The following is a 24,163-nucleotide window of genomic DNA, read 5'->3' as shown; positions in this document are numbered from 1 at the left end:
TCTTTTGTGATAACCTCCAAACTGTTTCCATTCCCCTCTTTTCCTGGAAAAGCCACGTCCTCTTGCCCCCCCCGTAGCATCGTGTGCACTGAGAGAGGAACCTGGGCCCAATTTGCTACCGCTGTGGTCCCTCTAATAAATGGGGGTGAACAGTAATAATTTCACTGAGGCAGGTTCTCTTTTAGGGTGAAAATACAGCAGCAAGTTCCTCCCCGCCATTGGATTTTGGAGGCAAAATCCCAGTGGTTGCTCTGGTGCTGCTGGGGGTCTGGAGGAAGCCGTGCAGGTGGCGACTGCCGTGTGGGTAGTTTGGACCTTGGGCAACGAATTCCTCTGGAACACAAGAACACTTTACCTGCCAGTGCCTACATTCAGTCTAATTAATAATTAATAAGCAGTGTTCCCCCAGCTTTTGTGGGCATCTAGGAAGACCTGCTCCTTGAACATCCCCTTGAGCACCACAGCCGCCTCTCTGCTGGCCAGGGAATGCACAGGGGACTGTGTGCTGCCAGGCTGTGGTTTCTTTTCCTGTGGGGTGGCAGAGCTGCCCATCTCCTTCACCCAGACCCCTCTGACATCTCCTCTATCTGTTTTCCCTCACGGCCAGGGAGAAGAAGCAGCTCTCTCCCCCCTCTGTCTGTGGAAGGTACGGGGACTCCTGCTCTCACCAGTGCTCTCTCTTCCCAGCGGGTCAACGGGGGCTCTCAAAACACCCCCCTCCCCTATTACTATCTTCATAGCAGATACTCCTTGTGTCCCACCTCTACCTCAGTAAATTGCTTTACTGCAATTACAAGTTATCACTGTGGGTGAAGAACTTGAGTCGTTATTTTGCCAAGTGCAGGAAATGTGAACCGTTTTTCGCATCCCCTAATCACAATGAGTTTGCCGGTTGTTGAATCAAGAAGATAAAAATAATCCTCCCTGTTAGAATAGCTTTTGTAATCACGTGTGACACATAGGCTGCACATGGAGAGGTCAACATAAGGAAGAATAAAAGGGGCTGTGCTCCTGAAGATGTTGCAGTGAGGGCTGGTCCTGCCCTCCCTTCCCATCCCGTCTCCCTGTCTCTGGCTGTGCTTGCCTGGGAAGAACTGCCGGCTCGGCAACAAGCGAGGAGTTTTGTCCCACGAATTAGGAGCAGGCTGAGAGCGTTTGGTGGGGAGTACGTTTGCATGGATTCCCCTCCCACAGGCAGGGTTTGCATCATTCAGGCCCAGCCTGATGGATTTTTTTGCTTGGCCACTGCAGCCAGCTGACCTTCCCTAGGAGAAGGTCAAGCACTGACGAGCCAGCGCCTGTGGTTCTTTGTCACGGACACAGCTCAGAGAGCCATGGATGATGTCAGCCAGATCTGGCTGGGATGGGTGAAATGGTTAAATGTCCTTCCAGTCCCTGGGCACTACAGCCTCAGACAGCCTTGCCTCCCATCCCCGTGCCTCTCATTCCAGTACCTCCCATCCCCACCAAACACTGGGCTCCTCCGGGGCTTGGGGTTTCTGTGCTCCCACCGCTGCCGCGCCGGATACAGGACTGTGCCATCAACATGAGCTAATGCTGACACACAGTAAATATTAGCAGGCAGAATGGTGGGAATCAGAAGCAAAATATTTAACAGTTCATTCTCTTCCTACAAAGATTTCCATTTAGAAAGTTAACTCCAGTGTGCCTCTCCACAGTGTTTCTTTATAACAAGGAAAGATGGAAATAAAATGGTAAGATCTGTAATAGCTGAGGTAAGAGCTGAGTTGCTGAGGTTTAAAAAATTCCGCATGGACTGATTCAGCTCTCAGGTATATCAGTGAACTCAGGCTGATCCAGTTAGTGCTAACTGCAGCCTCACATGTGTGTCCCAAGGAAAACCAAACTCGGTGATGCTGCGCTCCTGCTTGGTGCCTGCTCACTCCAGTGGGAAGGAGTTATCAGCTGAGCCAGTTCTAATTTTTTCCCAATTTCATTAAAAACAAAGCCCAAACCTAAGCCACAAAAAATACCCCAAAGCCCCAAACATAATTTTGCAAAGGGAAAATAGGGAAAGGACTTTTTTTTTTTTCCAGGGGTGTAATTGCAAATAGGGAATGGAAAGCTCCGTCCTCTCACAAGCCAATACAGCTATGAATGCTTAAACCCAGATGTAAATGATGTTAAATTTCCCTTGGTGGAATCAGGGTAATACCTATCAGAAAGCACAATGTTTAAAAAAAAAACATAATTGCAAATAATGTAAATGTGGAGAATGTTTTGGAAGAAGTGAGCATGTTGTGCAATGTATAAAAACGTTAGTCATGTCTCTTCATGGATTTGTTTGTGTCCTTGGCAGGCTTCAATGGCTGAGAACAGTATACCTCTATACACTACTGCTTCCATGGGAAATCCCACTCTGGGCAATTTAGCCAGTGCGATGAGGGAAGAGCTCAATGGTGCAATGGAGCATACGAACAGTAACGGGAGTGACAGCAGTCCAGGACGTTCCCCTATGCAAGCGATGTGAGTATGGCACAGGCGCACGCCTGGTCCAGGTGTTGTCTTACCATCTGCTCAAGTGTGACTCTGGAGACCTTCCTAGTTCTTTCCTGAGGTTCATGGATGTAGCAGCAAGACCAGACCTCTCCATCTGAGGACATGATTGGGGTGATTAGAACATAAAAGAGCCATTTACCGGTTTCCCCATAAAACTGATCAGCTCAACTCAGCCTAACAAGCGGGGCTGTAAATCGTTCACTTGTTTACAATTCTTTTCTTTAAACCTTGCAAAACCTCATAGGCAACTATGTTTCTTGGAGAAGAAAATGTGGCTTTCTCTCCCCTTTGGTCCACGTGATGAGCACGGCCGGTGGGGCAGAGCTGGGAAATGGGCTTGTTTGGCGGGTCCGAAAAAAACCACTCAGCGCACAACGGTCTCACTAAACATTAACGTGAAGGTCCGTGTGATTTATAGATTGCTCTTAAAATATCAAAAGGAGAATTAATAGGGGCATTATAGCAACAGACGGCGGTGTAATGAGTGTGCCTATAACCACATGAAGTGACGGGGTCTCGCTGTCCCTGCTCAGCGCGAGCGGCACCCGGGCAGCGAGCTGGCGCAGGAAAGGGTAAGGCAGGAAGGGTGTGATGCCCCGATGGGTGCGTGCGGTATTTATGGGGTGATGGAGTGAGTTTGCAAAGCTGTAAACTCCCCCCTCCCCTCAGCTTACACACCGGGTAATTGGCGGCTGGTGAGGAAGCCGGAGTTTATAAGTCCTGTCGTTCTCCCAAAACTCGGGTACCTGTGAGTGACTGTGCACAGGAGCTGCACTGCCTGTCTTCCCCCCTGCTCCTTAAAACAGGCTGTAAAATTACTGGCTGCCTTGCCAGAGCTCACATTACACATTAAAAAGGGAACTAATTCATAGTCTTTTACTTCAAAGTAATTTGAATAAGGGATTTACAAAAGTAAGTCTAAATCAAAAAGTAGAAAAAACATTAACCTAATACCACGATAGTAATTAGTTGTGAAACTAATTAGCATTTAATGGCAAAAAAGTTTCCCACCTGCATAATGTGTTGTCAGAGGGGAGGGGGCACGAAGGAATCTGAGGCTCTGGATACTTTGATATCGCAGCATTTTAAATCAGTGCACAAAGTGCTTTGAAAAAAAAATCTTTAAAGATGGCAACATTCATTTTTAATTAATAATTAATTTAAACATTGTCTTTTACCATTTACTTCAAAACATTCAAATAATGTGTTTAGCTTTTCCAGTGATTGTTTGTGCAGTATTAATTATCTCTCCCAGAGTAACGTTGCATGACACACTTTCCGTCTCTCACAGACGGATTCATCTCGAGGCAGTTTTAGTCACAATTCGTTATCCTCTGCCCGTGACCACGCAGGGCCGGCGTGAAGGAGGAGTGGAGGGACATGGCTTCTCTCCAGAAACCAGACTTCTCCCAAGGGTTTCTCCTGGCCTAACAGACAGGGATGAATGTTTATGATGTTGCGTTAATCCAAGTAATTATTTTTTTGCAAGTTCAAGGCTAGTGCAGTTCATGCACTTCTCATTTCACCTAAGGTTTCCTTGTCTTTGAAGAGACTGTGAGGAGGAAAAAATAACCGAGTTGAAACAGGCTAGGACATCTTCCAGAACTGTGCATAGCTGTGGCCTTTGTTGCACTTAATAATCATCTCTTAGCACATTGATACCAAGGTGAGGGGCACAGAACAAATACTGGAGAGAGAGGAGGTCAGGGGAGTGATGCCTCATTTTCATTATACACCAGAAAATCCAATTTTCTGTTGTAATATGGAAATGATTGTTTCCTGAGTGTTTTCATTTTCTCAGAATTGATAATATATGTGTTCTCTGCTGAACATTTCTTTTTGCTTAAGTAAAATGTGGCTGGGTGATGTTCCAATACCAGCCTCAGAGCTGGTATTGGTACTTAGAAACACCATTATAATGGTGTTTCTAAGTAGTTTGAAGGGATCTAAAGCCAGAGCACCATTCAAACGTCACGGGGTTTACCCTGTTCACTAAACAAAATCACAAGTCAACAGCAAATTTCCAGACACTATGAAACCTTTAATTTTTCATGCTCCTGCTTTGTTAACAACATTTTCATTTTTTTTCACAGCACAGATTTCCTTGTCATAATGCAAATTATTTTTTAAACAATTTCAGTATATTAGAAGGAGTCAAGCTTTAAACTTTATTGTAAGGTTTAAAGGACCTTGTTAACATGACAGCTAAGAAGTCTAACACTTTAGCTGAAGTCTTATTACCACTCATTCGTTTCCTTTTTATGACACATTGAACCACAGCTAGGGTGGGTTTTTTTCCCTTCTCTCTCCCTCCTTTTGAAACACTAGAAAGTAGTCGCATAATTACAGCTTGGGGACATAACACTTTCATCCTGATATGCTCCAAAGGTAGCCACAAAGCAAACTACTCCATGCTGTGTGCACCACCAGAACTCAGTGGCTTTAAACAACAGTCAGCTTTATTAAAAACTCCTCTGTTCCCAGAGTGGACAAACAAAAGAATTACTCAGATGTGAAAAGAAGGGGAATCTGTGTTCAGCAAGGTTATTTATTGTTAACCCCTTCTGGAGTCTTGGGCATCTACTTAAAAGGAATGTGCTGAATTTCTGCTGCTGTAAAAACAGAAACGGGAAACCCTTTCTTTTCTTTTCCTTATTCCCCCCACCGCTTTCTTTTTTTCTTTTTGCCTAACCCAGCATTTGCCTTTTCTGTAATTCATCAGACTGAATTCTTTAGTCTCTAAAGGAAGTTTTCCTTCCCCAATTTGGGGGTTTGGTGAGGTGGTACATAGAGATTCAGACTTACTTGAGAGGATACAAAAGTCTCCCTTTGCCTTTGAGATTATTTAAGCTTGTTTATTTCAGTTGCTCAGAAATGTTTGAGCAAAATCACAGATTTGTGAAGGTTTCTTCCTCACATGCCATTTTGTGGTTACAGCTGACAGAGTACACAAGGAGTTGAATTTTTTGGTGTTGTTTTCCTTGCAGCTCTCTCCCTGGGGGGTGCATTACCCAGATAGCCTTGTCATTTGGGGGATGGAGGTTTGGCCAAGCTCGCTGTCTGATGTTTGTGCAACACGTGAAGTGCTGGAGGAGGCTGGTGTGGCTCTGCTCCCCACGGCTTTGTCTCGCCCGGGGTCGAGCAGCCCTTTTCATAACTTGGTGCTTGCTTCTCACACCTCAAGTTTTGTTTTTTGACTTCTGGGAATCACACCAAACCTCAAAGAGAACCTCAGTTAAAACCACCTGCTTTCACCTGCTTTCATAACAAAACCAGAAGAGGAACAGAGTTTGCTTTGGAAAGATTCGGGGACTTTAGAATGAGCTTTCACAGATTTTGGATGGTTGTGAATGCAGTGAGCACCTGTCTTAACAGAGCTGGCACCTGAGGTGGTGGGGATGTGTTGGGGCACTGGGCAGCCTTTGGAGGAACTCCAGTCCATGTGCCAAGGCCACCTCCGCTGCACGTGATATGTGCTCTCCTCTGCCCTTTGAAAATTTCCCATCTGTGTTTTCAAAAAATAGTACTTTAAAAAAATAAATCAGCCCCGCAGCAGCATCAAAACCAGAAAGCAAAAAAGCAAGACTTTGACATTAAAACAGCAGTAAAAAAGATCACTGCCATAAAGGCCGTGAAGCACAGGCTTTAGCAGGCTCTCTGTGCAGCCACTCTTTCCCCGTTTTTCTTCTGTTTTTCATTTCATGTTTTCTCCCAAGTGAGGGGCCCCACAGCCTATTCATAATGTAAGTTTTTCTAGTTGCAGATAGGCAGCATGGTTTAATGTTTGCTGGGACCACGAGATGCAGGGAGGGATAGCACATGAACACCTCTGACATGACAGTCTGCTTGCAAGATATATGCTTATACCACTTCTTAACCTCTGATACTTGCATTGTCTCCTCTCAGTCTTTTTTTCACCTCTCCTTTTTCACTAGTTAGGTCTAAACTGGATGAGCAATGCTCTCTGTGTAATTTTTGCAAAAACCCTGTGACTTGAAGAGGAACCTCTTTGCTCCCGGATATGTGTTGATAGGACACAAACTAGTGAATTTGAAGGGAAAAGATGTGTGTACGTGGATACTGCATCACTTCTCCCCACCGTTCCTTGGTTGGATGAGTCAGAAGGTGCAGTTAATACTTAAGTATTGATCCAGCACTTTACAACTCAAGAAGTTGAAACATGCAGGGACTTAAAAGGCATTCTCAGCTCACGTTAGAAATGTCTGTAGTCAGCAAGTTAGATACTTCCTAAACTAATCCAGGCTCAAACTGAAATAAATAAATAGGGTACAAGGGTACAACTGGCTCACTCAGAGTAGGCAGAATTACCTTTGGTTTGTCCATGGATGCTCAGTGCATTTTCTCTTTGCAGTGATTTATCCTCGCTGTCTGTGCATGCAGCAGAGTACAAACAGTGTTGTCCTTCTTATCCACACAAAACATAAAATACAGTGCAGCTATTTTAAATCATTCATTTTAAAACAAAGCTGTTCAAGCACAGAAAAAGTTCTTACACGGAAGGTTTGTGCTTCAGGTTGTGTTTCCATGTTGCCTACGTGAAAGGGTTAAATCAGCCTGAACAGCATAAAAACGAGTCTTGGAGGTGGATATCAACTCAATGAGAGACAGAGTGGGACTTGAACTCATTAACACTTTATTTTAAGGGATTGCCTACAACATCAATTATTTAGGAAGCAAACAGGGTCTCCATCGCTGTGTCACATTATTAATACTTGGTAATGTCAATAAAATCCTGCTTTCCTATAAAGTCCCACCAACAAGACACTATTGACTCACATGGCTATTTTACATTTCAAAAGCTGCCTAACAAAAAAAAAAAAAAGAAGAGAGAGTTAAAAAAAAAGGTAATTTGTATTTGTATAGGATTTGTTGTAAATATGATTTACGAACAACATTTTTCAATTGTTATCGTACCCGTTTTGAATGACCAAGCCCCGTTCCCCTGCGGGTTATTCATGTGCTTTGCTGTAATGAGAAATTTGGCAGATCTCATCTCTTTAGTACATCCTTGTGCCCACCGTGAGCTGGGGATCATGTTCTGCCTTGTTTACAGCTGACAGTGTTATTATTCTCGTTAGGACTGTGCTTTCTTATCATATTGTTGTGTTGAGCGAGCCTTTTCCTCTCTGTTTGTGTTTCCTGGCAGGGCTTTTCTTCCCTTATTGACAGTTTGTAAAAATATGCATTAATTTGGAGTTTAAAGCATGTATCATGGTGTCTCTTTGCTGTGTTTGCTTGAAGTTGATTAATGATAGAACCTCACTTGGGGTCGTCCTCTGGAGAGTTGTCTCACAGGTTCTGCATGTTAACGAGAGACGCTGCACACACAGCGAGCGATGATTAGCCCAGCCTGGCGGGCTGGCAGGCCGCTGCTTTCCCATCCGGATGCTTATTCCGCTTATTTATCCAAAGATCATATTAACTTAATGTGTCAGCTGAGAGCGTTTTCTCTCGATCCCAAGACGGAAACCCTATCGAGGTGCTCCTCCCAGAGTGTTTTCTCGGGGAAGCTGAGTGCTGCCCGCCCGGCGTAGCCTTCGTAGAATCTTAGAGTCATTAGGCTTGGAAAAGGGCTCTTAAGATCATCAAGTCCAGCCATTAACCCAGCACTGCCAAGTCCGCCCCAAAACCATGTCCCTGAGTGCCACATCCACGTGTTTTCTTAACGCTTCCATGGATAGTGACTGCACCACTGCCCTGGGTAGCCTGTTCCAATGTTTGACCACTCTTTCAGTGAAGAAATTTTTCTTAATATCCAATCTAAAGCTCCCCTGGTGCAACTTGAGGCTATTTACTCTTGTTCTGTCAATGGCTACCTGGGAGAAAGTGCTTTGCTTGGCTTCCATGGCTGGTGCAGAAGTTAAGGGACTCCTGCTTGGTGACCTGGAGCTCTTAGACTGGTCCCACCCAGTCTGAACCCCCCAAACCACCTTTCTCCCCAACCTACCTGTGCTGTCAAAACCATTTTTTAACAAGCAGTTTGGTGATTGACCATCTCTTTGTTTTCCCAGGCACCCCGTGCATGTCAAAGAAGAACCATTAGACCCAGATGAAAATGAAGGCCCTCTATCCTTAGTGACAACAGCCAACCACAGTCCAGATTTCGATCACGACAGAGATTATGAAGATGAACCTGTAAATGAGGACATAGAATGAGTATGTCTGACATCGTTACCCTGAGAATGAAGATTGGAAGAACACGTCAAACTTAGCTGTGAAATCTCTCCATTATTGTACAGTCTGGAGAATTCTCAGTCCACTTTGACAACTATGAAATATGTTAACTCTTAGTGCCATCAAGTATCCCATTTGGGAGTATTTTTGATTTTTCTACTTTTTGTTGAAAAAAGGAATTTGTACTCTGTGCATTGGATGGACTTGTTTGGTACTTGGGATTTTCCTCTCTTACAGTCAACATCAGTGTTGTAAATTTGCTAAACTGATTCACTTGCATTTAGCAGCCAGCTGTGGACTGCAGGTCCTGCCAATTTTGGACACTTGAGGACATCAAACTGAGCATGTACACCTGAACTGCAGATCAAGTCTTTGCCCAGATTTTAAGGATTCCAATGGACAACATATTTGCACAGTACTGCATGTTGATTATCACTGCCTTTACTCCATTTTTTTTGTTTGTTTTTTGGTTGGTTTCTTTTTTTTTTTTTTTGCTTCCATTTGGGATGGGGAAGGCCTGTGTGTGCACGTGTGTGGGTATGTGTGTGTGCGTGTGAGCGTGTATATCGGGGAGGGGTTCAAAGAAAAAATTATCCCAAACTTTTTAATGTATTGCTTTTATTCCCCCGCCCCACTTCTCCTCTACCATTTTAAGTTCTGACCTCAGGCCTCATCTGGGCCCAGGGCCTCTCGGAGGCTTCAACGTTTTCTGTACTTTGTGATGAATGTTAATAGGTGTTTTTATTATACGAAGCTGAATGTCATTGAATTGTTTGTAGTTTTTTCTGTCATTCATTCCAGTTTCCTTCAGATGCCACCATGTTTTCTTTAGCTATGGAAAACATTCCATTTCGGTGTCTCCTTTTTTGTTGTTGTTGTTTTTTGAAAAGGTCCCAAATGCTGCACGATACATGTGGAAGGGTTGTCCAACGGAGAGAGAGGAACGATGTACTGCAAGAATGAGAATGAATGACAGATGAACATAGAAACACTGTAGGAAGCAACACAGATTCATTCCACAAAGCAGTATTTTTAATATATTTTTGTTTTGTTTGGGTTTTTTGATTTCTTTTCCTTTTTTTTTGGCAGCAACGGTGAATATTAGCAAATGCCACAAAATTGAACAGCACAAAGAAATATATGCAGCACCAACAGAGTTCACTTTTAGTAGAGAATGAATAGTACAGTGGCAGGTTCTCGGTTGTTTAACACGAGTTCTTAATGGGTCAACAAATCTTTCTGGAATATCTAAGATTACCGAGATGGGCACCTATACATTTATTATTACAATCTTTATTTTTTTTTTTATTATTTTTGCATTTGCATTTGCAAATAGTGGTTGGAAAGATGACTTCATTAAATTGTTATTGTATGTGGGTGATGTTTCACGGTTAAACATCAGTTCAGGATTGCTTGGTGGCATTAATCTGTTCGAATACAAATTAGATTTCAGATTGAACTTGTTACGGGAGTTAATAAGGACGGAGCCCCACTAATGCTAAAGTGTTAATTTTCAGCTGTGCAAATCCAGTACTGCAGTTACGATTGTTATGCAATATTACACCAGCCAGTATGGAAACCTCGCCGTAGGAGACGGGAGAGCCAGGAGAGAATTCGCGCCGGGGGCTTGTTAGGGCAAAACTGGCAAAGCTCTGCGAAGCAAACACGACATACAAAATCTGTTGCGATAGGTCAGTAAACCTCGGTCACCAAACACCTACACGTTTGCATTCTGCAACCACTTTTCCGTCACTCATTTATTTATGTAGGACTGTAGCTTTTTTTTTTTTATTATTATTTCAAAAAGCCTTTCAGAGCTTAATTTATATTCTTCTTTGAACCTTTTTTTTTTTCCTAAAATTACCAAAGATATTACACAAAGGTAAATTATGTTCTCTGTTATATGCTTTATCTTATGAAGCCAAATATCCTCTTATTGTTGATCAAAGGAGGTTGAAGAATTTAGAGGGAAATGACAAGATGTGGGCTATTGCTAACCTGAGAGGGAAACTGCTCCTTTATTCTAGAAAATTTAGAAGGCCAAGTAGATGTCTGAACCAAAGTTGTTACTTTTTATTTGCAATTCTTTACAGTGACCAAAATGAAAGTCTGTAAAGAGGAATCGAGGAGAGCTTTTGAGGCTAAAACTAGAAATCAGTGTTACTGGTGGAGCTACGAGAAGGGAGCTGGAGAAAGCAAAGACACAGTTATTTCACGGAAAATTAGACTATCAGATAAAGGAGACAGTTTAATAAAACACAGAAGAGAACAGAAAAGCTCCCACAATTTAACTGGACGACATAATAGTATTTCTAGAATTAAAATAAATAATTTTTTGGTCTTTGGTTCTACAGATTGTGTGCCACTTCTGTTCCGGGACTGTGCTGGGATGACTGCTTTAATTTTGGTTGATCTTGGCACATTTGCTCAGTTTTGTTTAGTTTTTGGTCAGCATTTTTCATAAGGAAATAACACTCCTGTCCACTCATAAGCTTTGGTACAAGAAATTTTATTGGCAGTTACTTTTATAAAACTCAACTCTGCTTTCTGTTTCAAAAAGACAAGGAAAAAAAAAAAGAGAAAAAAAGGGCAGTCTGTGGTCATTTGGAAACATTTTTTTTTTTTTAATTGGTTTAAATTATATCCAGGCAGCTTCGTGACGTGCCGGCGGTAGCCAGACAGGGATCATGAGAATTGAGCCCTGTGCTTCTAAACTGAGTGGTTTGCTGGTTAGTTCGGTATTCAGAAGGGGGATAAAAATCTGGTAGATTAGTTCATTCTCAGCATGTGTAGCTAGACATGAGTAAAGATAACAGCATGAGAAACTGTTAGTACGCATACCTCAGTCCAAACTGTTAGGGAATGAGTAAATAAAAAATACATTTCACTCAGTTGCACTTAGTTGTATGTCTTGCATGCTTAGTCTAAAGACTGTAGCAAAAATTAAAAAAAATAAAAAAAGAGAAAAAGAAATAAAAAATTAGAGTTTAACATATCTGGCAGGTGTTGCAGCCTTGCAGAAGAACCAACTGAAAATCTCAGGCTTTACATCAAGCAAACTTCACTATGATTTTTACAATTCTGATTCTGTATCCCTTTGGATATACAGTTGCTTCTTTAGGGAGGGGTTTATTATGTTGTACATATATATCCCACTGTGTCTGTGTGAGCCTTTGTCTTTTGGGGGGAGGGTGGGGAGGGAGGAAAAGGTGGAAAGGTCCTTTTTTTAGATATCATTCCTCAAAAGGAATAAATGCAGACCTGTTTGTCAAAACACCTTTTGCTTTTTGTGCAACTGCTTTATATTAACTATACTAAAAAAAATAGCTTTGAAAAAAAAAAACTACTGTATGTAATGGAATTGCAGAATACGCTGCACATGTATTTTATTTAGTTATCCTTGCTTTAAGAATATTGGATGACATTTGCTGACATGTGGGAGAAAATCCCTGACTTTTTTTTCAGCTTTTAAATTGTAACATAGTTGACAGATTTTTTTTTTTCTCCTGTTATCATTGATCGAAGCATTTTTGTACAGTTTTTGTGTTTAAGCTGGTTTTTTTGATACTTTCCCACCCCTTCTGTTATCTTACCACTGCCTTTTCTGGCTGTCTTAAACAAAGTTCATATATTTGAAAGGAAAAAAAAAAATCGTTTAAAAAAAAAATGTTTTTCTCCTGCTGCAGTAAATATTTTGCATGATGAATTCCAGGGTCACACTTTCAAAGTTTATCAGTGAAGTAGTGATTAATAATGGGGAGTGTCAAACTATTGAACTTTTTGTATAAAAAAACAAAAAAAAAACTTTACAAGGTGCCAAGATGTAAAGACAATTTGTTACATGTTTTTTTTCTCAAAGAAAAGCGTACATTATGAAAGTAGTACCATGTATCAGGTAAATCGCTGTCAGGAATGAGAGTCAAAGCCTTCCTTGTCCACAAAAAAAAAAAAAGTTTGTAAATGTAAAACCTGTTAGGTTTCTGCATTCAACTAGAAGTGAAATGAAAAAAAAAATAAATAAAATAAAAATCAAGGCTTATGTAGAACAAGTGACCACAAAAAAAAATGACCTTTTTTTGATTCTCGCTCGCAAGAGTCCCGCTGCAGGTCCTGCACCTCCCCTCCCCTGGAGCTCAGCTTCAGGAAGAGACCGGGGCAGGGATGCTGGTTCTACAAATATTGCAGATCATTAGATATTTTATATATACACATACATAAATATATATATATATATAAAGTTTTTTAAAATAATTTTGAACTATTGTAGTTTTCAGATCGCCAATAATCTCACGTTCATTATAGCATGGGAGAAAAAAAAAACAAACGTGTTTAAACTCTTTTGGAATCCTTTGGTACCTTTGGTTAATGAACCCAGAGTGATTTTTTTAGATGTTTCAGAAGTCATTTAGTATTCTAGTCTTGCGAGGTGAATTTGCAGTTCAGGACTGCATTTTAATGGGCCCAGAACAGGCAACCAAGTATCTTCTACCCATAAGCCTTGATGAAAATGGTACAGTCCAGACTGTTAGCATGGTGCTTCGTGTGTATGTGCTGCCAGTAACAAGATTTTTTTTTTTTTTTTTGATAAGGCATAAAAGAAACTCATTCCTTACATCAACTGTAATTCCATCATTCCATGTCTGTTGATACAGACAATAAAAAATGTTGTGTAGTCAGTACTAATTACTGACATTATAGCATTCTCAAATGCAATAAAAATGCTGGTTGTTCACACTGGTAATGCGAGTTGCCATGTCCGAAGTTCTTGTTTTGTTGTTCCCCCCTCCCAGTGACTCTGGTGTCACATCCCGTGGCCCCAGTGCTGATCCATGGAGCAGCTGGTTGCTCCTCACCCATGTCCCAGCACGTTCATGGACAGTCTCATGGTGTCCCCAACCACATCTGAGTACAAGATACTTTAATGGGGTTTCGTGGTCGATCTGGACAAGGCAGTTGGTCGAGGCTTGAGCACGGGAAGCCACTGGAGGGAAGACACTGTCATTGAAAGGATTCATTCACTTTTCCAAGAAAGTCCCATCACTTTTGTCCATTGGGGTCCCAGGGAGTTGATAACTTGTTTTCTCATTGAACTCTGCTTCAAATCATAAAGGAGGGGGTTTGAGGCCTCATCCTGCACCTCTTTCCCAGTGCAGTGCTGTAACAGGAATGGCACTGCTGGCTTTGGTAGGAAGGGTTGGGATCACACATTGCACCCCTCTCAAAAGGGGTTTGTAGGGTCAATCCCATGGTCCAAAAAACCATGGGGAGCAAGGTCCCAAGTCATGCTATCATCCGAGACAAACTTTGAAGGAAAAACCCATCTTCTTTATCTTTAGCATAAGCACACATTTATTTTCTTCATCAAGTTTTATAAAGAAAAATAAAATGTTTAATAACTAGCATTAGCAGCAAACTGAAATTTCAGAGGAGAGATTTTTCATGAATAATTCATTAAAATTTCACATCTGCAAGATTAGTCATCCAAATAAAATGCTAATGTCAAAAACATGCACCGTCTATAATATTCTCATCAAGAAATCTTTTTGCATATAATGATAAATGCTTAAATTAGTACAAATGATTTTATAAAAATATTCTATCATAAAATTATACCAGATTACTTTTTTTTTGGGGGGGGGGGGATAGTGGAGGGGAGAATCTTTGCACACTCATTATAGTGTGTCTCCAAATGGTATTGACTGGTAGATTTTAATAATCAAAATATAGAAAATAAGATTTGAGTTTGGTTGTGTGTTGCACTTTTATCACTAGTGAGATTTTAGTGAACTGGAGAGGACTTGTGGGATTAAATTTTCCAAAGTCACAGGCAGAGGGAGTTAAACCAGAAGTTGATGTTTGGTCAGGTGTGCTCTGCAACTGTAAAACGGGGAGAGTCAGCTCCAGGTAGGGGAATTTGTCCCTGGATGAGTCCCAGCAGGGCTCTTAGCTTCTCTCTTGGAGGACAGTGTGTCCCCCACACAAGTCACCAGCAGGCAGGTCGGGGGCTGCAAAGCCATCACAGATGATTTGGGTGTTTCACCTCCCTGGACATCTCATCCCAAAAAGATGGCTCAGGGACCCAAATGTGTTCTGTCACCTGCTGACTGTCCATGGCCTCTGGTGTAAGGGGAGCTGCCGTGTGCAGGCTGTGCTGAGGAGCTGGCACTGAGCTGAGGAGCAGGACCAGGCTCTTGCCCTCCTGCCCCAGTCTGCTGCCTGGAGCAGCGGATGGGAGCCTGGCTCGTGGCCACCTTTTGTATCATCTCTGTGTTATTAATCACATTTCTTCTCCCTGGCTGCTCCATCGCAGAACATCGCACAGTGCCTTCCTACTCCACCAGCTGGGAAAGACCTTTTCCAGTCAGAAATGCTGCTTTCCACCACAGCTGAAAAGCACTTTTATGGACAGTGGTGAGGCAATGAGTCTCTGAGGAATTTCCAAGGAAAACCGGAGCCAGTGAGTAGTTTTTCTGGCTTTCTCCTGTCCCAGAGGGAAATGCTCGGGAGCTGGAGGCCCAGGAGGACATGGCAGCCGATGTGCTCCGTGCACACCCAGCTGCTCCCCTGCAGATGATTCCACTGGTGACATTTAACTTGGGCTGTGATCAGAGAGTCTGACAAACTTCACATTATTGGACTAATTTAAGGGACTGGAAATTCCTGGTGCCACTGGCTCACAAGCAGACAAACAAACACACCCTTCCTCACAACAAGGTGTAATTAGCCCTTCTTGACCTATCAATCAGGCTCTGTCTTTAATGATGATGTTAATGTTCGTTTAATGGGGCGTTAATCAGGGCTATCTTTCATCCTCATCGCAGCAGTGGTTAATTCCACCAGGTTGAAGCTCTCCTCATCCTCACGTTGCCACCATTCTCCCCAACAGCCACAACCAAGGTGGTGGGACAAGGCCTTCATGTGTGTTTGCAGCCTCCATGATGTTTACAACCAGTTTTGCCCCAAACCCCACAGCTGTGGCATAGCAAAGTCCTTTCTTTCACCTTGTTTTATTACCTTCGTTAGGTATCTTCAAAGCACATGAGCTAGAAATGCTAAACAACATCACCTTGGGGTATTTACAAAAAAATAACCCCTCCTACCTTTATATTCTGCAGGAATGTTTCTGTCAGCCTCAGGGAAGAGAGAAAAAAATACCTCATTTTGTGCCATTTTGTCTGTATTTATTTAGAGGAGTCCAGCGACCATTTTTTTATGCCTCTCAGAAGCCTGAAAAACATTTCTTTTCTTCAAGTTATAATGTTAATTTGAAGGTAACCGTCCTTTCAAGGATTAATTCTAGCCAAAGCAATAACCATTATTTACCAGAGTTTGACATTTTTATCACTCATCATATTAGCAAATTTCCATTGAAAATGCTAAAATGGTTCGTCATAAGGCACATAACTGCTTTGGCTGTAAAAATGACCAACACAAGTGCCTGTACTCAAACATTAAATTATACTGTAATTAATAAAGACAGTTAAACTGTCTACTAGCAACAGCAATTTAGGTAACCACATTTGATCGGCTATAAATTGTAACTACATTAAAATTCCAGAAATATTAGCAATATGGATTACTTGATGGAAATAGGTGCTGATCACCAACACTCCTATTTTACAACGGAAGCAAAGGTCATGTTGGCCACAAAACTGTGGGCGAAGATCAAGGCTGAGTACTTTTAATCTTGTGAAACAAGCAATTACAAATAGTTGCATCGATTTGTTAAAAAGCTTTGGGTGACATAAATTGTTTCCTGTTTAGCTTATTGCTCTGATACATAAATGTCACTGGGTATAATATTAATTAGGGTCACAGAACAACAAGGGTCGGGTGATATAGTGTACGATCCGGGATGTGTCAATCCTTTGTGGAGGCAAGAAAAGCTCCGGCCCCTTCGCGCTGCCACACTCAACGCCTCGTTTTATGTGATGACAAAAGAAAGTAAAGGAAACTATATTTTAATATGTGAAGTAATTACTTTAGTACCAGTATAATTTTATGGTTTAGGATAAATTACAGTGTTTTCATTCTCCTGCGCTTGCCACATAACATAAAAATCCGCATACAGCATCAATAAAATAGAATACTGTTTATAAAGGCTTTCTGCTGCACAAGACCAACACTATTCCTCCTAGCAGATGGAAACTAAGCACACATTTCAGTCTGGTGTGTGTTTCTACACTTAATTTTTTTTTTTTAACCAAAAAATGGGCTGTGCAGGTTATTTACTTAACATAAATCAAATGTATCATATACACTGTTTCTTTGGATTGGCATCCGACTTAGAAAAATACAGTAAGATCCTGAAAAATCTGGAGAAAATTTATTAAATATGATTTTTACTGTAATAGAATATTAATGTAACCCAATGCTCATTTCCCATTAAGTTGATCCCTTTTTAATACACACATGCTTTTTATTATTTTGCACTCATGCGAAAATTCCACATTCAGAGAGTTTCCATCTCCTTAGGAATGTCTCTGGCAAAGGCACAGTAAGAAATCTTGCACTGAAAAAAAAAAAATAAAAAATAGACGGCAAATATCGACCGATAAGATGTGGCGAAGTGCTGATGAACTGAAGCAAAAGCCAATGATATAATAAAGGGTAAAAAGGCATTCAGCACTGCAAGGGGAACAGGAGAAACAATTACACTTTAAACCCCTCCTTCTCGCTGCCACTGTACCACAGCGCAGATGAAAATGTTTGATTTGCAACATAAAAGATTCATTAATTACCACTTGAATATTTAAAGCTATTTTGCAGACTAACAGAGGTAGATAAAGCACTGAATTAAAACCCCTAATAAAATTGTAAAAATATTTCTGCAAGTTTACCAGCGTCGCAATTCCTCCCGGTTTAGGGAGCCAGGCTTGGCTTGTTCAGGAAGGAATTATTTCATTTTCGAGTGGGTATTTGAGGTAAGATGGTGCGACTGCACAGTGCTATTTGTCTCTCATTTTCAGATGTTTACCAAATACTTAGTTGGATGCTCTCCCTTCACACGTGGTTGCCCTTCATGGTAGAAGGGGCTTTACAAAACAATGCAGAGGATGGTGAGTGTGGTTGAGCCATACATTCATTTTAATACATTTCCATATATAGCAAAAACATGTCTAGTCATAACTCTGGTCTAATGCTGTCTTTGATATGAGGTAGTGGGGGGAAAAAAAAATCTGTTAATCCTGTTATAGTTACCCTTCTTAGACTTAAAAAAAAATAATTGGAGGAGCATCCTCTTTTGCAAGGGTGGAGAACTCCTGCCCGTGGCAGGAATGGGTATCATGGAGAGCATCTCTGTAACCCTGCAGTACCCCCCGAATTTGCCCTGTGGAGGCTGAGCTGTTACCTCTGGGCTTACAGAATATTTTGTTCAAATTTGCAGATTATAAAGAGCGAATCGTGCACACACCCTGAATGCACAGTGTAACTTAAATAAAAAATTAAGGATATATATTTCTTTGCACAACTCCTGCCTGTGGGCAGTGCAGCCTCAAAGAGCTGTGAGCCCCTCACCAGGTAAAGCAAACCTTGGTGGCTCAGGAGCTGAATCTGACACATGACAATCGCATACGTTGATTTTTACCTGTTTGCATTCAGTTGACAGATATTTTTTTTTTAAAAAACAGAAGACTTTCTATTTTCAAACAAGTGACTATTTGAAACCCACCACAGTGCAGCTAGGGCTTGATTGCAGGCTGAGGGTTGAAAGATACAGCAACAGCTCTTTTAACAGTATGTTAACGAGTATGAGTAGAGCCAAAGTGTATGGATTTAATAAGAGAAAAACAGTTACAGTTCTTTCTCATTGACATTAATTTATGCAGTTGGCCGATGAAATTAAAAAAAATGTCCAGTTTATATTTGGATACACCCTTTACACAACTGTTCCTGTTGTAATTGTTTAGTGTCCCCTCCAATTAAAAGGATTTTGAAATTATTCTACTGTATTGGGCTGTGAGATGCCTGATTTCAGATGTTATAGGTAGGTCCAGAGGGCCCAGGGAGTCTCTGTTGCCAGCCAAGGGACCCCTGTCACAGGCACCTCTGTCTGCCATCACCTGGGTTCCACCTTCACCAGCAAACCATAATATCCTGGGCAGTCACTCCCAGTCCTGCCAGAAAGGAAAGGGCGTACTCAAAATATTTCAGGCCTTGCCCTTGCTTATTGTTTTTGGAAAGTCCTTTGTTTTCTTCTTTTGGTTTTGGTTTTGTTTTTTGTTTTTTTGGTGGTTTTTTTTTGGTTCAACCCACTTGCTAATGTTCATTTATGCTGGGCACAAAAACTGCCTGAGCCTGTCAGTCCATATCATACAAGTGGAGGGGCAGTTGGTGATGTTTGAAATATTTTAGAAAAATTCTTGTAGGTGTATTTGCTGTGTTAAAAAAAAAAAAAAAGGATTTCTCCTAGCAGTTTATAAATACATATATGTATATATTCCCACATATAAAATGCTTTGATATGTATATAGGAATGAGGTTATGCTAAGCAAAGCCTTTTGAAACCTGAAAAGGGAGGAACCCCAGAACTACAGACTTCCCAACCCCACTGTGTTGAGTACAGACGTCCAAACAATTATTAGAGGGAGGCAGGAGCTGGCTGTGACCTGGCAGTGGCTCATGCCTGTCTTTGCCTTGAATATTGAGAGTGGTTCTGTGTATTCCAATAGAAAACACGTGCACACACAAACATCCATCACAGTTTTGGCTTTGCCACCTTTGTAGGCAGGCAGGAGGGGAAAATTATATTCACTGGCTATGAAATGTATTGAAAACAAAAATAAGAGAAATAAAAAGTAAAAGTTTTTATTACTTTGGCAAGGACTGGGGTTTATTTTTCACTTACTTGTTGGGTTGGGTTTTTCCCCTGTTCCTAGACTTACTGGACAGACTTGCACTGTGTATAATTGCATGGGCAGAGTCTGGAGAGCTTTCCAAACACATGATGTTTATGCCTCATGCTCACCCTTGCTATTTTTAAATATTGCTACTTTCTGCTGCATTTTCAAAGCTTCCCCCAACACCTCATGCACTTTAGAGCGTTCTCACCTGTTTACATCAGCACCGAGTGCTGGTTAATTCAAAACAAAAACATCTGATAAAAATCAAGTATTGTGTTGCTAACTGCAAAGTTCATTTCCCCTCAGAAGTCCTTCTTTAATTATAAAACCCGCATAACCCATTTCCTTTGGTGTGCAGAAAGGTGTGTAATTAAACTATCAGCATAATACCTTTCTACATGTAAAACCTGCACTTATGAACTTTAACTGCTGAATAAAAACTCCTATTACATGACCATTAAGTATTATGAATAAAGCAAGTCATTGTAGTACTTGATTAATTTTTATGCACTAACCATTGCGTTCAGCTCAAATTTGGTTTCTGTAGGTGTCCCCTCTCTCAGCCATCCTGGTGGATCAGCCCTCTCCACCCAGGTCTGAGGCTGTGCTCCATCTCTCCATGCTGCTCTCCTGGCCATGGCCATCCCCCAGGCTGTGTGGCCTTTCTGAGGTCGTCATGGAGGAGGAATGAGCTTTGCTGTGTCTCCGTAACATTCCCATTGTGGCCAGGGAAGGGGACACGAGGTCCCCTCCATGGGACAACTGCTATGAGCAGAGATGAGCCCTGACTCGCTCTTGTCATCTCAGGGTGGGCTGGGGAGTTATCCTCAGCTGGGTGTTTTTTAACTAATAAGGGAAATCTGATTCGTCTTCTTTCATGTGGATGTATCAGCAGACCCTCAGACCTCTCCATGCTGCTCGTGCCTTCTGTTTATAGGATCCCAGAAGCTTTGCCTTGTGTGTGTTACCTCCAGCCCTGGTCCTCCCAAAAACGGCTTCGCCACATATCAGCCTCTTGCCAAGTGAAGTGGAAAAGCAAAAATAAATATCCCATCTAAACCCCATAACTCCAAAATCCTAACTGACAGCAGGACAGGGTATGCCAAGATGCTGAGGAGGATTCCATGGCTCTGGTCCTGGCTGCCCAGGAGCCTGTGCTCTGCAACCCAAAGGGGATCTCCCACCCTACATGCAAACCTTCAGGTCCCCAAGCCATTATTCATCAGTTCCTTGCAGCCACGCTCCCATAATGCTGCATGATGATTATATTGAGGCTGATCTTTGAAGTCTGAAGTCAGGAAGTTTAGCTCAGTTATAATCAATAGCACTTCCAGCTCTTGGAAATCTGCACTAACCACTCAAGGCAGCCAGCCTGCATTATGTCCTTGTCATATGTATATATTTGCATGTTCATTAGCCATGTAGTAGCACAGCTGTATGTGGTTTCATTTAGCTTTTAATTATCTTCTTTGGGTTAGTGTTTTCATCTTCACCAGACTTAGCAAAGAGAAGAAAATCACTTAGGCAAAATAAATGCTACTGAGCAGGTCTGGGGCAAGAAGTGCTATTTCTTTGTGTATCCTACTGCTCTGCTGCAAAAGAGATGTTTAGCTCAAAAGTTCCAACATATTAATAATAAATCCGTCTCTTCGTTTCCCCCATCATTTGCTTATCTTATTCAGGTGGTTGTGGGTGTAATTTTTCATTTGCAGCAGGTGTTTTTTTACATATTAGATAAACTCCATCCTTACAGTCCTTGGCATGGATGTTTGTATTTGCTCCAACAGCTGCTGTTCCAACGCTCACTTGCACACAGACCAAGGCATCCTCCTCTTTTGATGGAAGTGACTCATACCTCAGATGAGCTGAAACAAAAATACCATGCTCAGCTGCAGACACCTGCATTCATGCGCTGGGTTTAAAACTTAGGATGTGGGTTCAAGCTACTTTTATTCTCTTCAGGTTCTTATATGACACCCTTTATTTTGGTTTCTGAGAAATTTCCATTAGTAAGAACAAAACAAGGTGACTAATTTCTGTGTTGAACTTTCTTCTGCTTTCCTCCCACCCCGCCCAATAAACAAAGAGAAAAATAAAGTGATTTATTCCATTCACTTCAATTACTCGCAACAAGTCCAGCCCCAGGGTCAAAGGCTCAGGGGTCATCTTTGGTTTAGCAAGCAGGGAGTTTATCTGTGGCTTTACTACTGTGCAGACTGGGGTCTGATGCTGAGGCCCCCCCCACTCCTAAATGCTCCTGTCCCTTGTGTGTACAGCACTGAGGCCCAGAGGAAGCATTGATGGAGAGGCCAATCTTCTTTCACAGCAGTGACAATGAGAACTGACCTTTTAAATATGCAGTGACTTGAGAGCAGCCATGGCGAGGAGTGGAGCAGAAGGATGGTGCTGCAGGAGCTGTTCTTGCAGAGCTTGAGCCAAATGCAGCCAAGTACCCCCAGAACCATGGGATGGATGCAACTGCCTCTCATGCTTTACTCATTCATTTCTCACTGCTGTCTGAAAACACAGATTTATTTTTTTTCTCTTACAAGTGTAGTGCGGTAGGAACACAGAAGTGATAAGAAGTCTTCAACTGCTGGCTAATTCACAGGTGTGTGGGCTTCACCTTGGCTACTGGGGGACAGCACTGGGCTTCACCAGGGACATAAAATGCCTGACTGGTTTGCTGAGCAGCTTGTGCTCTTTAAAAGAGCCCCTTGAATCAGCTCAGGGTTGATGTCACCACTGATTAGAAAGTGCCTACTAGTGCAGATATACTATATTCCACCTTCATCCTTACCACAGGTGATGTGTAACAGCCTCTAATCGTTGAGCAGAGCTCATATCAGGTGGATGAGCTAAAACAAGCCCAACTTGCTCTTTTGGTGGTGGTGACTGTCATTTTACTGCCTTTGACAGTTTTTTCCTTCTTTGTTGAGGGAAAGGGACACACTCACTGCTGATGTGAGGAGGCACAACTTCACTAGAGCCAATAGCACTGCTTTCCTATTACAGCAGTGGCTTATTTGGAGGAGAATTCTCAAGTGTCTGTTGGGGACTTGGAGCCAGGCTGCTGGGAGCAGATGCTGTCTTATCAAAGGGTGATAACTGTTCATAAGTTAGATTCCTCTGCATCGCCTTCCTCTCACAGACCCAGAGTAATGCCTGGAGCCGGCCCAGTCGCCTCTGCTTGCCATTGCAGGAGCTCTCCTGTAGCAGGGGAAATATATTTTTATAGTTTGCTTACCTTGACACTTCAAACATTTCCCCAGTAAGCTGAAGGTGTAATTAAATGACATGCCAGATGCTGGTGTGCATTTTATTATACCACCTCTCAGCTGGGCTAGCGAAAGGGAATGAATGGAGTCTTAAGACAGCTCTCCTATAGATAGTTATTATCTCTTTTCAATAAAGAATGGGTAAGGTTGAGCAGAATGTCAGTAAACCTGTAATTTTCTAGCCTTCCAGTTACCTCTGTTCTTCTGATCCACCAGTGATGTGAAGTTTTGTTGTACTTTGTTTCGTCAATTATGGCATCACTCCAAGAAGGTGGCGGGCTCTTGTGTTGCATATGCATATTTATGATAAGGTATGTTCTGATCTTCCTGTTGTGCCTGAAACCAGGTGTTCTGGGCCTTTTGAGGTGGGTGTGCAGCACAGCCTCTTCTGGGCAATGAAGCTTTTGGGGCAAAGCTTTTTAGCTGTAGGCTACAAAATCAGAAGCTTGCTGGGAAAACGATGTTGCGTAACTTCAACCTTTAAGAAACTAAATTATTTTGTGGCTTTAATAATAGGATTTAGAATGTATTTGCTTACTTCATTGTATCTGCTACCTCAGAAGATGGATGTGGTGTATCTCTTGGCTGTTGCACTCAGGCTTTAGAGCACTGGGTTTTCAGCTTTGCAGGACACCAGCCCAGTTTTTGGGGAGATAAGATGTTGGCTGACACAAGACAAACTTGCCAGTGAGATTTATTTACTTACTTGGAAGTGCAAGAGTTGTTTTAATAATCCAGCCAGCACGGGAGTGGAGATGTTGGACATTCTCCTTGCTGGCCTGAAGAAGGGTTTGTGTAGCATGGTGTGGTTCCCTCTCTGCTGGCGAGGTGTGCTCTGCATGGAGGGCAGGCGACCGAGCCGGGCAAGGAGAGGACTGCAGGAGCAAGGACTGTGTGTCTTTCCTAAACCTTGATAATTCTTCATCTAGATATTTATATTTACCAAGAGTATGGGAGTCATACTGTTTTAAGACAAATGGTTTTAATGTGTTGATGACTTCTTGCCATCTGGAGAGTCAGTGACACTGGACACCCCCAGCTTATAGAGCACTAAATCCACCAGCAGCCAACAAGGTTGTCCTCTGCTTTTTGGGGTGAGATGTTCCATTTGACAGAAGAAAGCAACAGCCTGAAACCTTCACATACTGTCAGTTCAGTCTGTGCAGGGCACCTCTTTCAAAGTGAGGCGGGCTCATAATTAAAGATTAATTTACTAGCACTAAACCCGAAGCTTTCCTCAAAGTCTACTGTCAACAGACACGCTCCCTTTCAGTGACATTTGCATTTCTAATTGGGACTGCTTATTACCAGAAAGTCTCTGCAGCT

The 24,163-nt window shown here is 42.0% G+C and overlaps 1 protein-coding gene across 29 annotated transcripts in view; it reads left to right on the top strand.

Annotated features, from left to right (window-relative positions):
* FOXP1 (forkhead box P1) overlaps positions 1 to 13,456 on the top strand; it is a 345,834-nt gene extending 332,378 nt beyond the window's left edge. For 19 of the 29 annotated variants that reach the window (XM_027700822.1, XM_027700816.1, XM_027700819.1 and 16 more), the window contains 3 exons: positions 608 to 646; positions 2,321 to 2,487; positions 8,553 to 8,697. In XM_027700822.1, the coding sequence (XP_027556623.1) occupies positions 608 to 646; positions 2,321 to 2,487; positions 8,553 to 8,697 (351 nt within the window). Of the gene's footprint in view, positions 1 to 607; positions 647 to 2,320; positions 2,488 to 8,552 lie in introns of all 29 variants that reach the window. The other 10 variants (XM_027700836.1, XM_027700837.1, XM_027700814.1 and 7 more) reach the window with 2 other exon arrangements.
* Positions 13,457 to 24,163: the final 10,707 nt, after the last annotated feature.

This window comes from Neopelma chrysocephalum, unplaced genomic scaffold (assembly GCF_003984885.1).
Source record: "Neopelma chrysocephalum unplaced genomic scaffold, ASM398488v2 Primary Assembly neopelma1_147, whole genome shotgun sequence".
NCBI lineage: Eukaryota > Metazoa > Chordata > Aves > Passeriformes > Pipridae > Neopelma > Neopelma chrysocephalum.
This window is presented reverse-complemented; position numbering and strand designations above follow the sequence as displayed.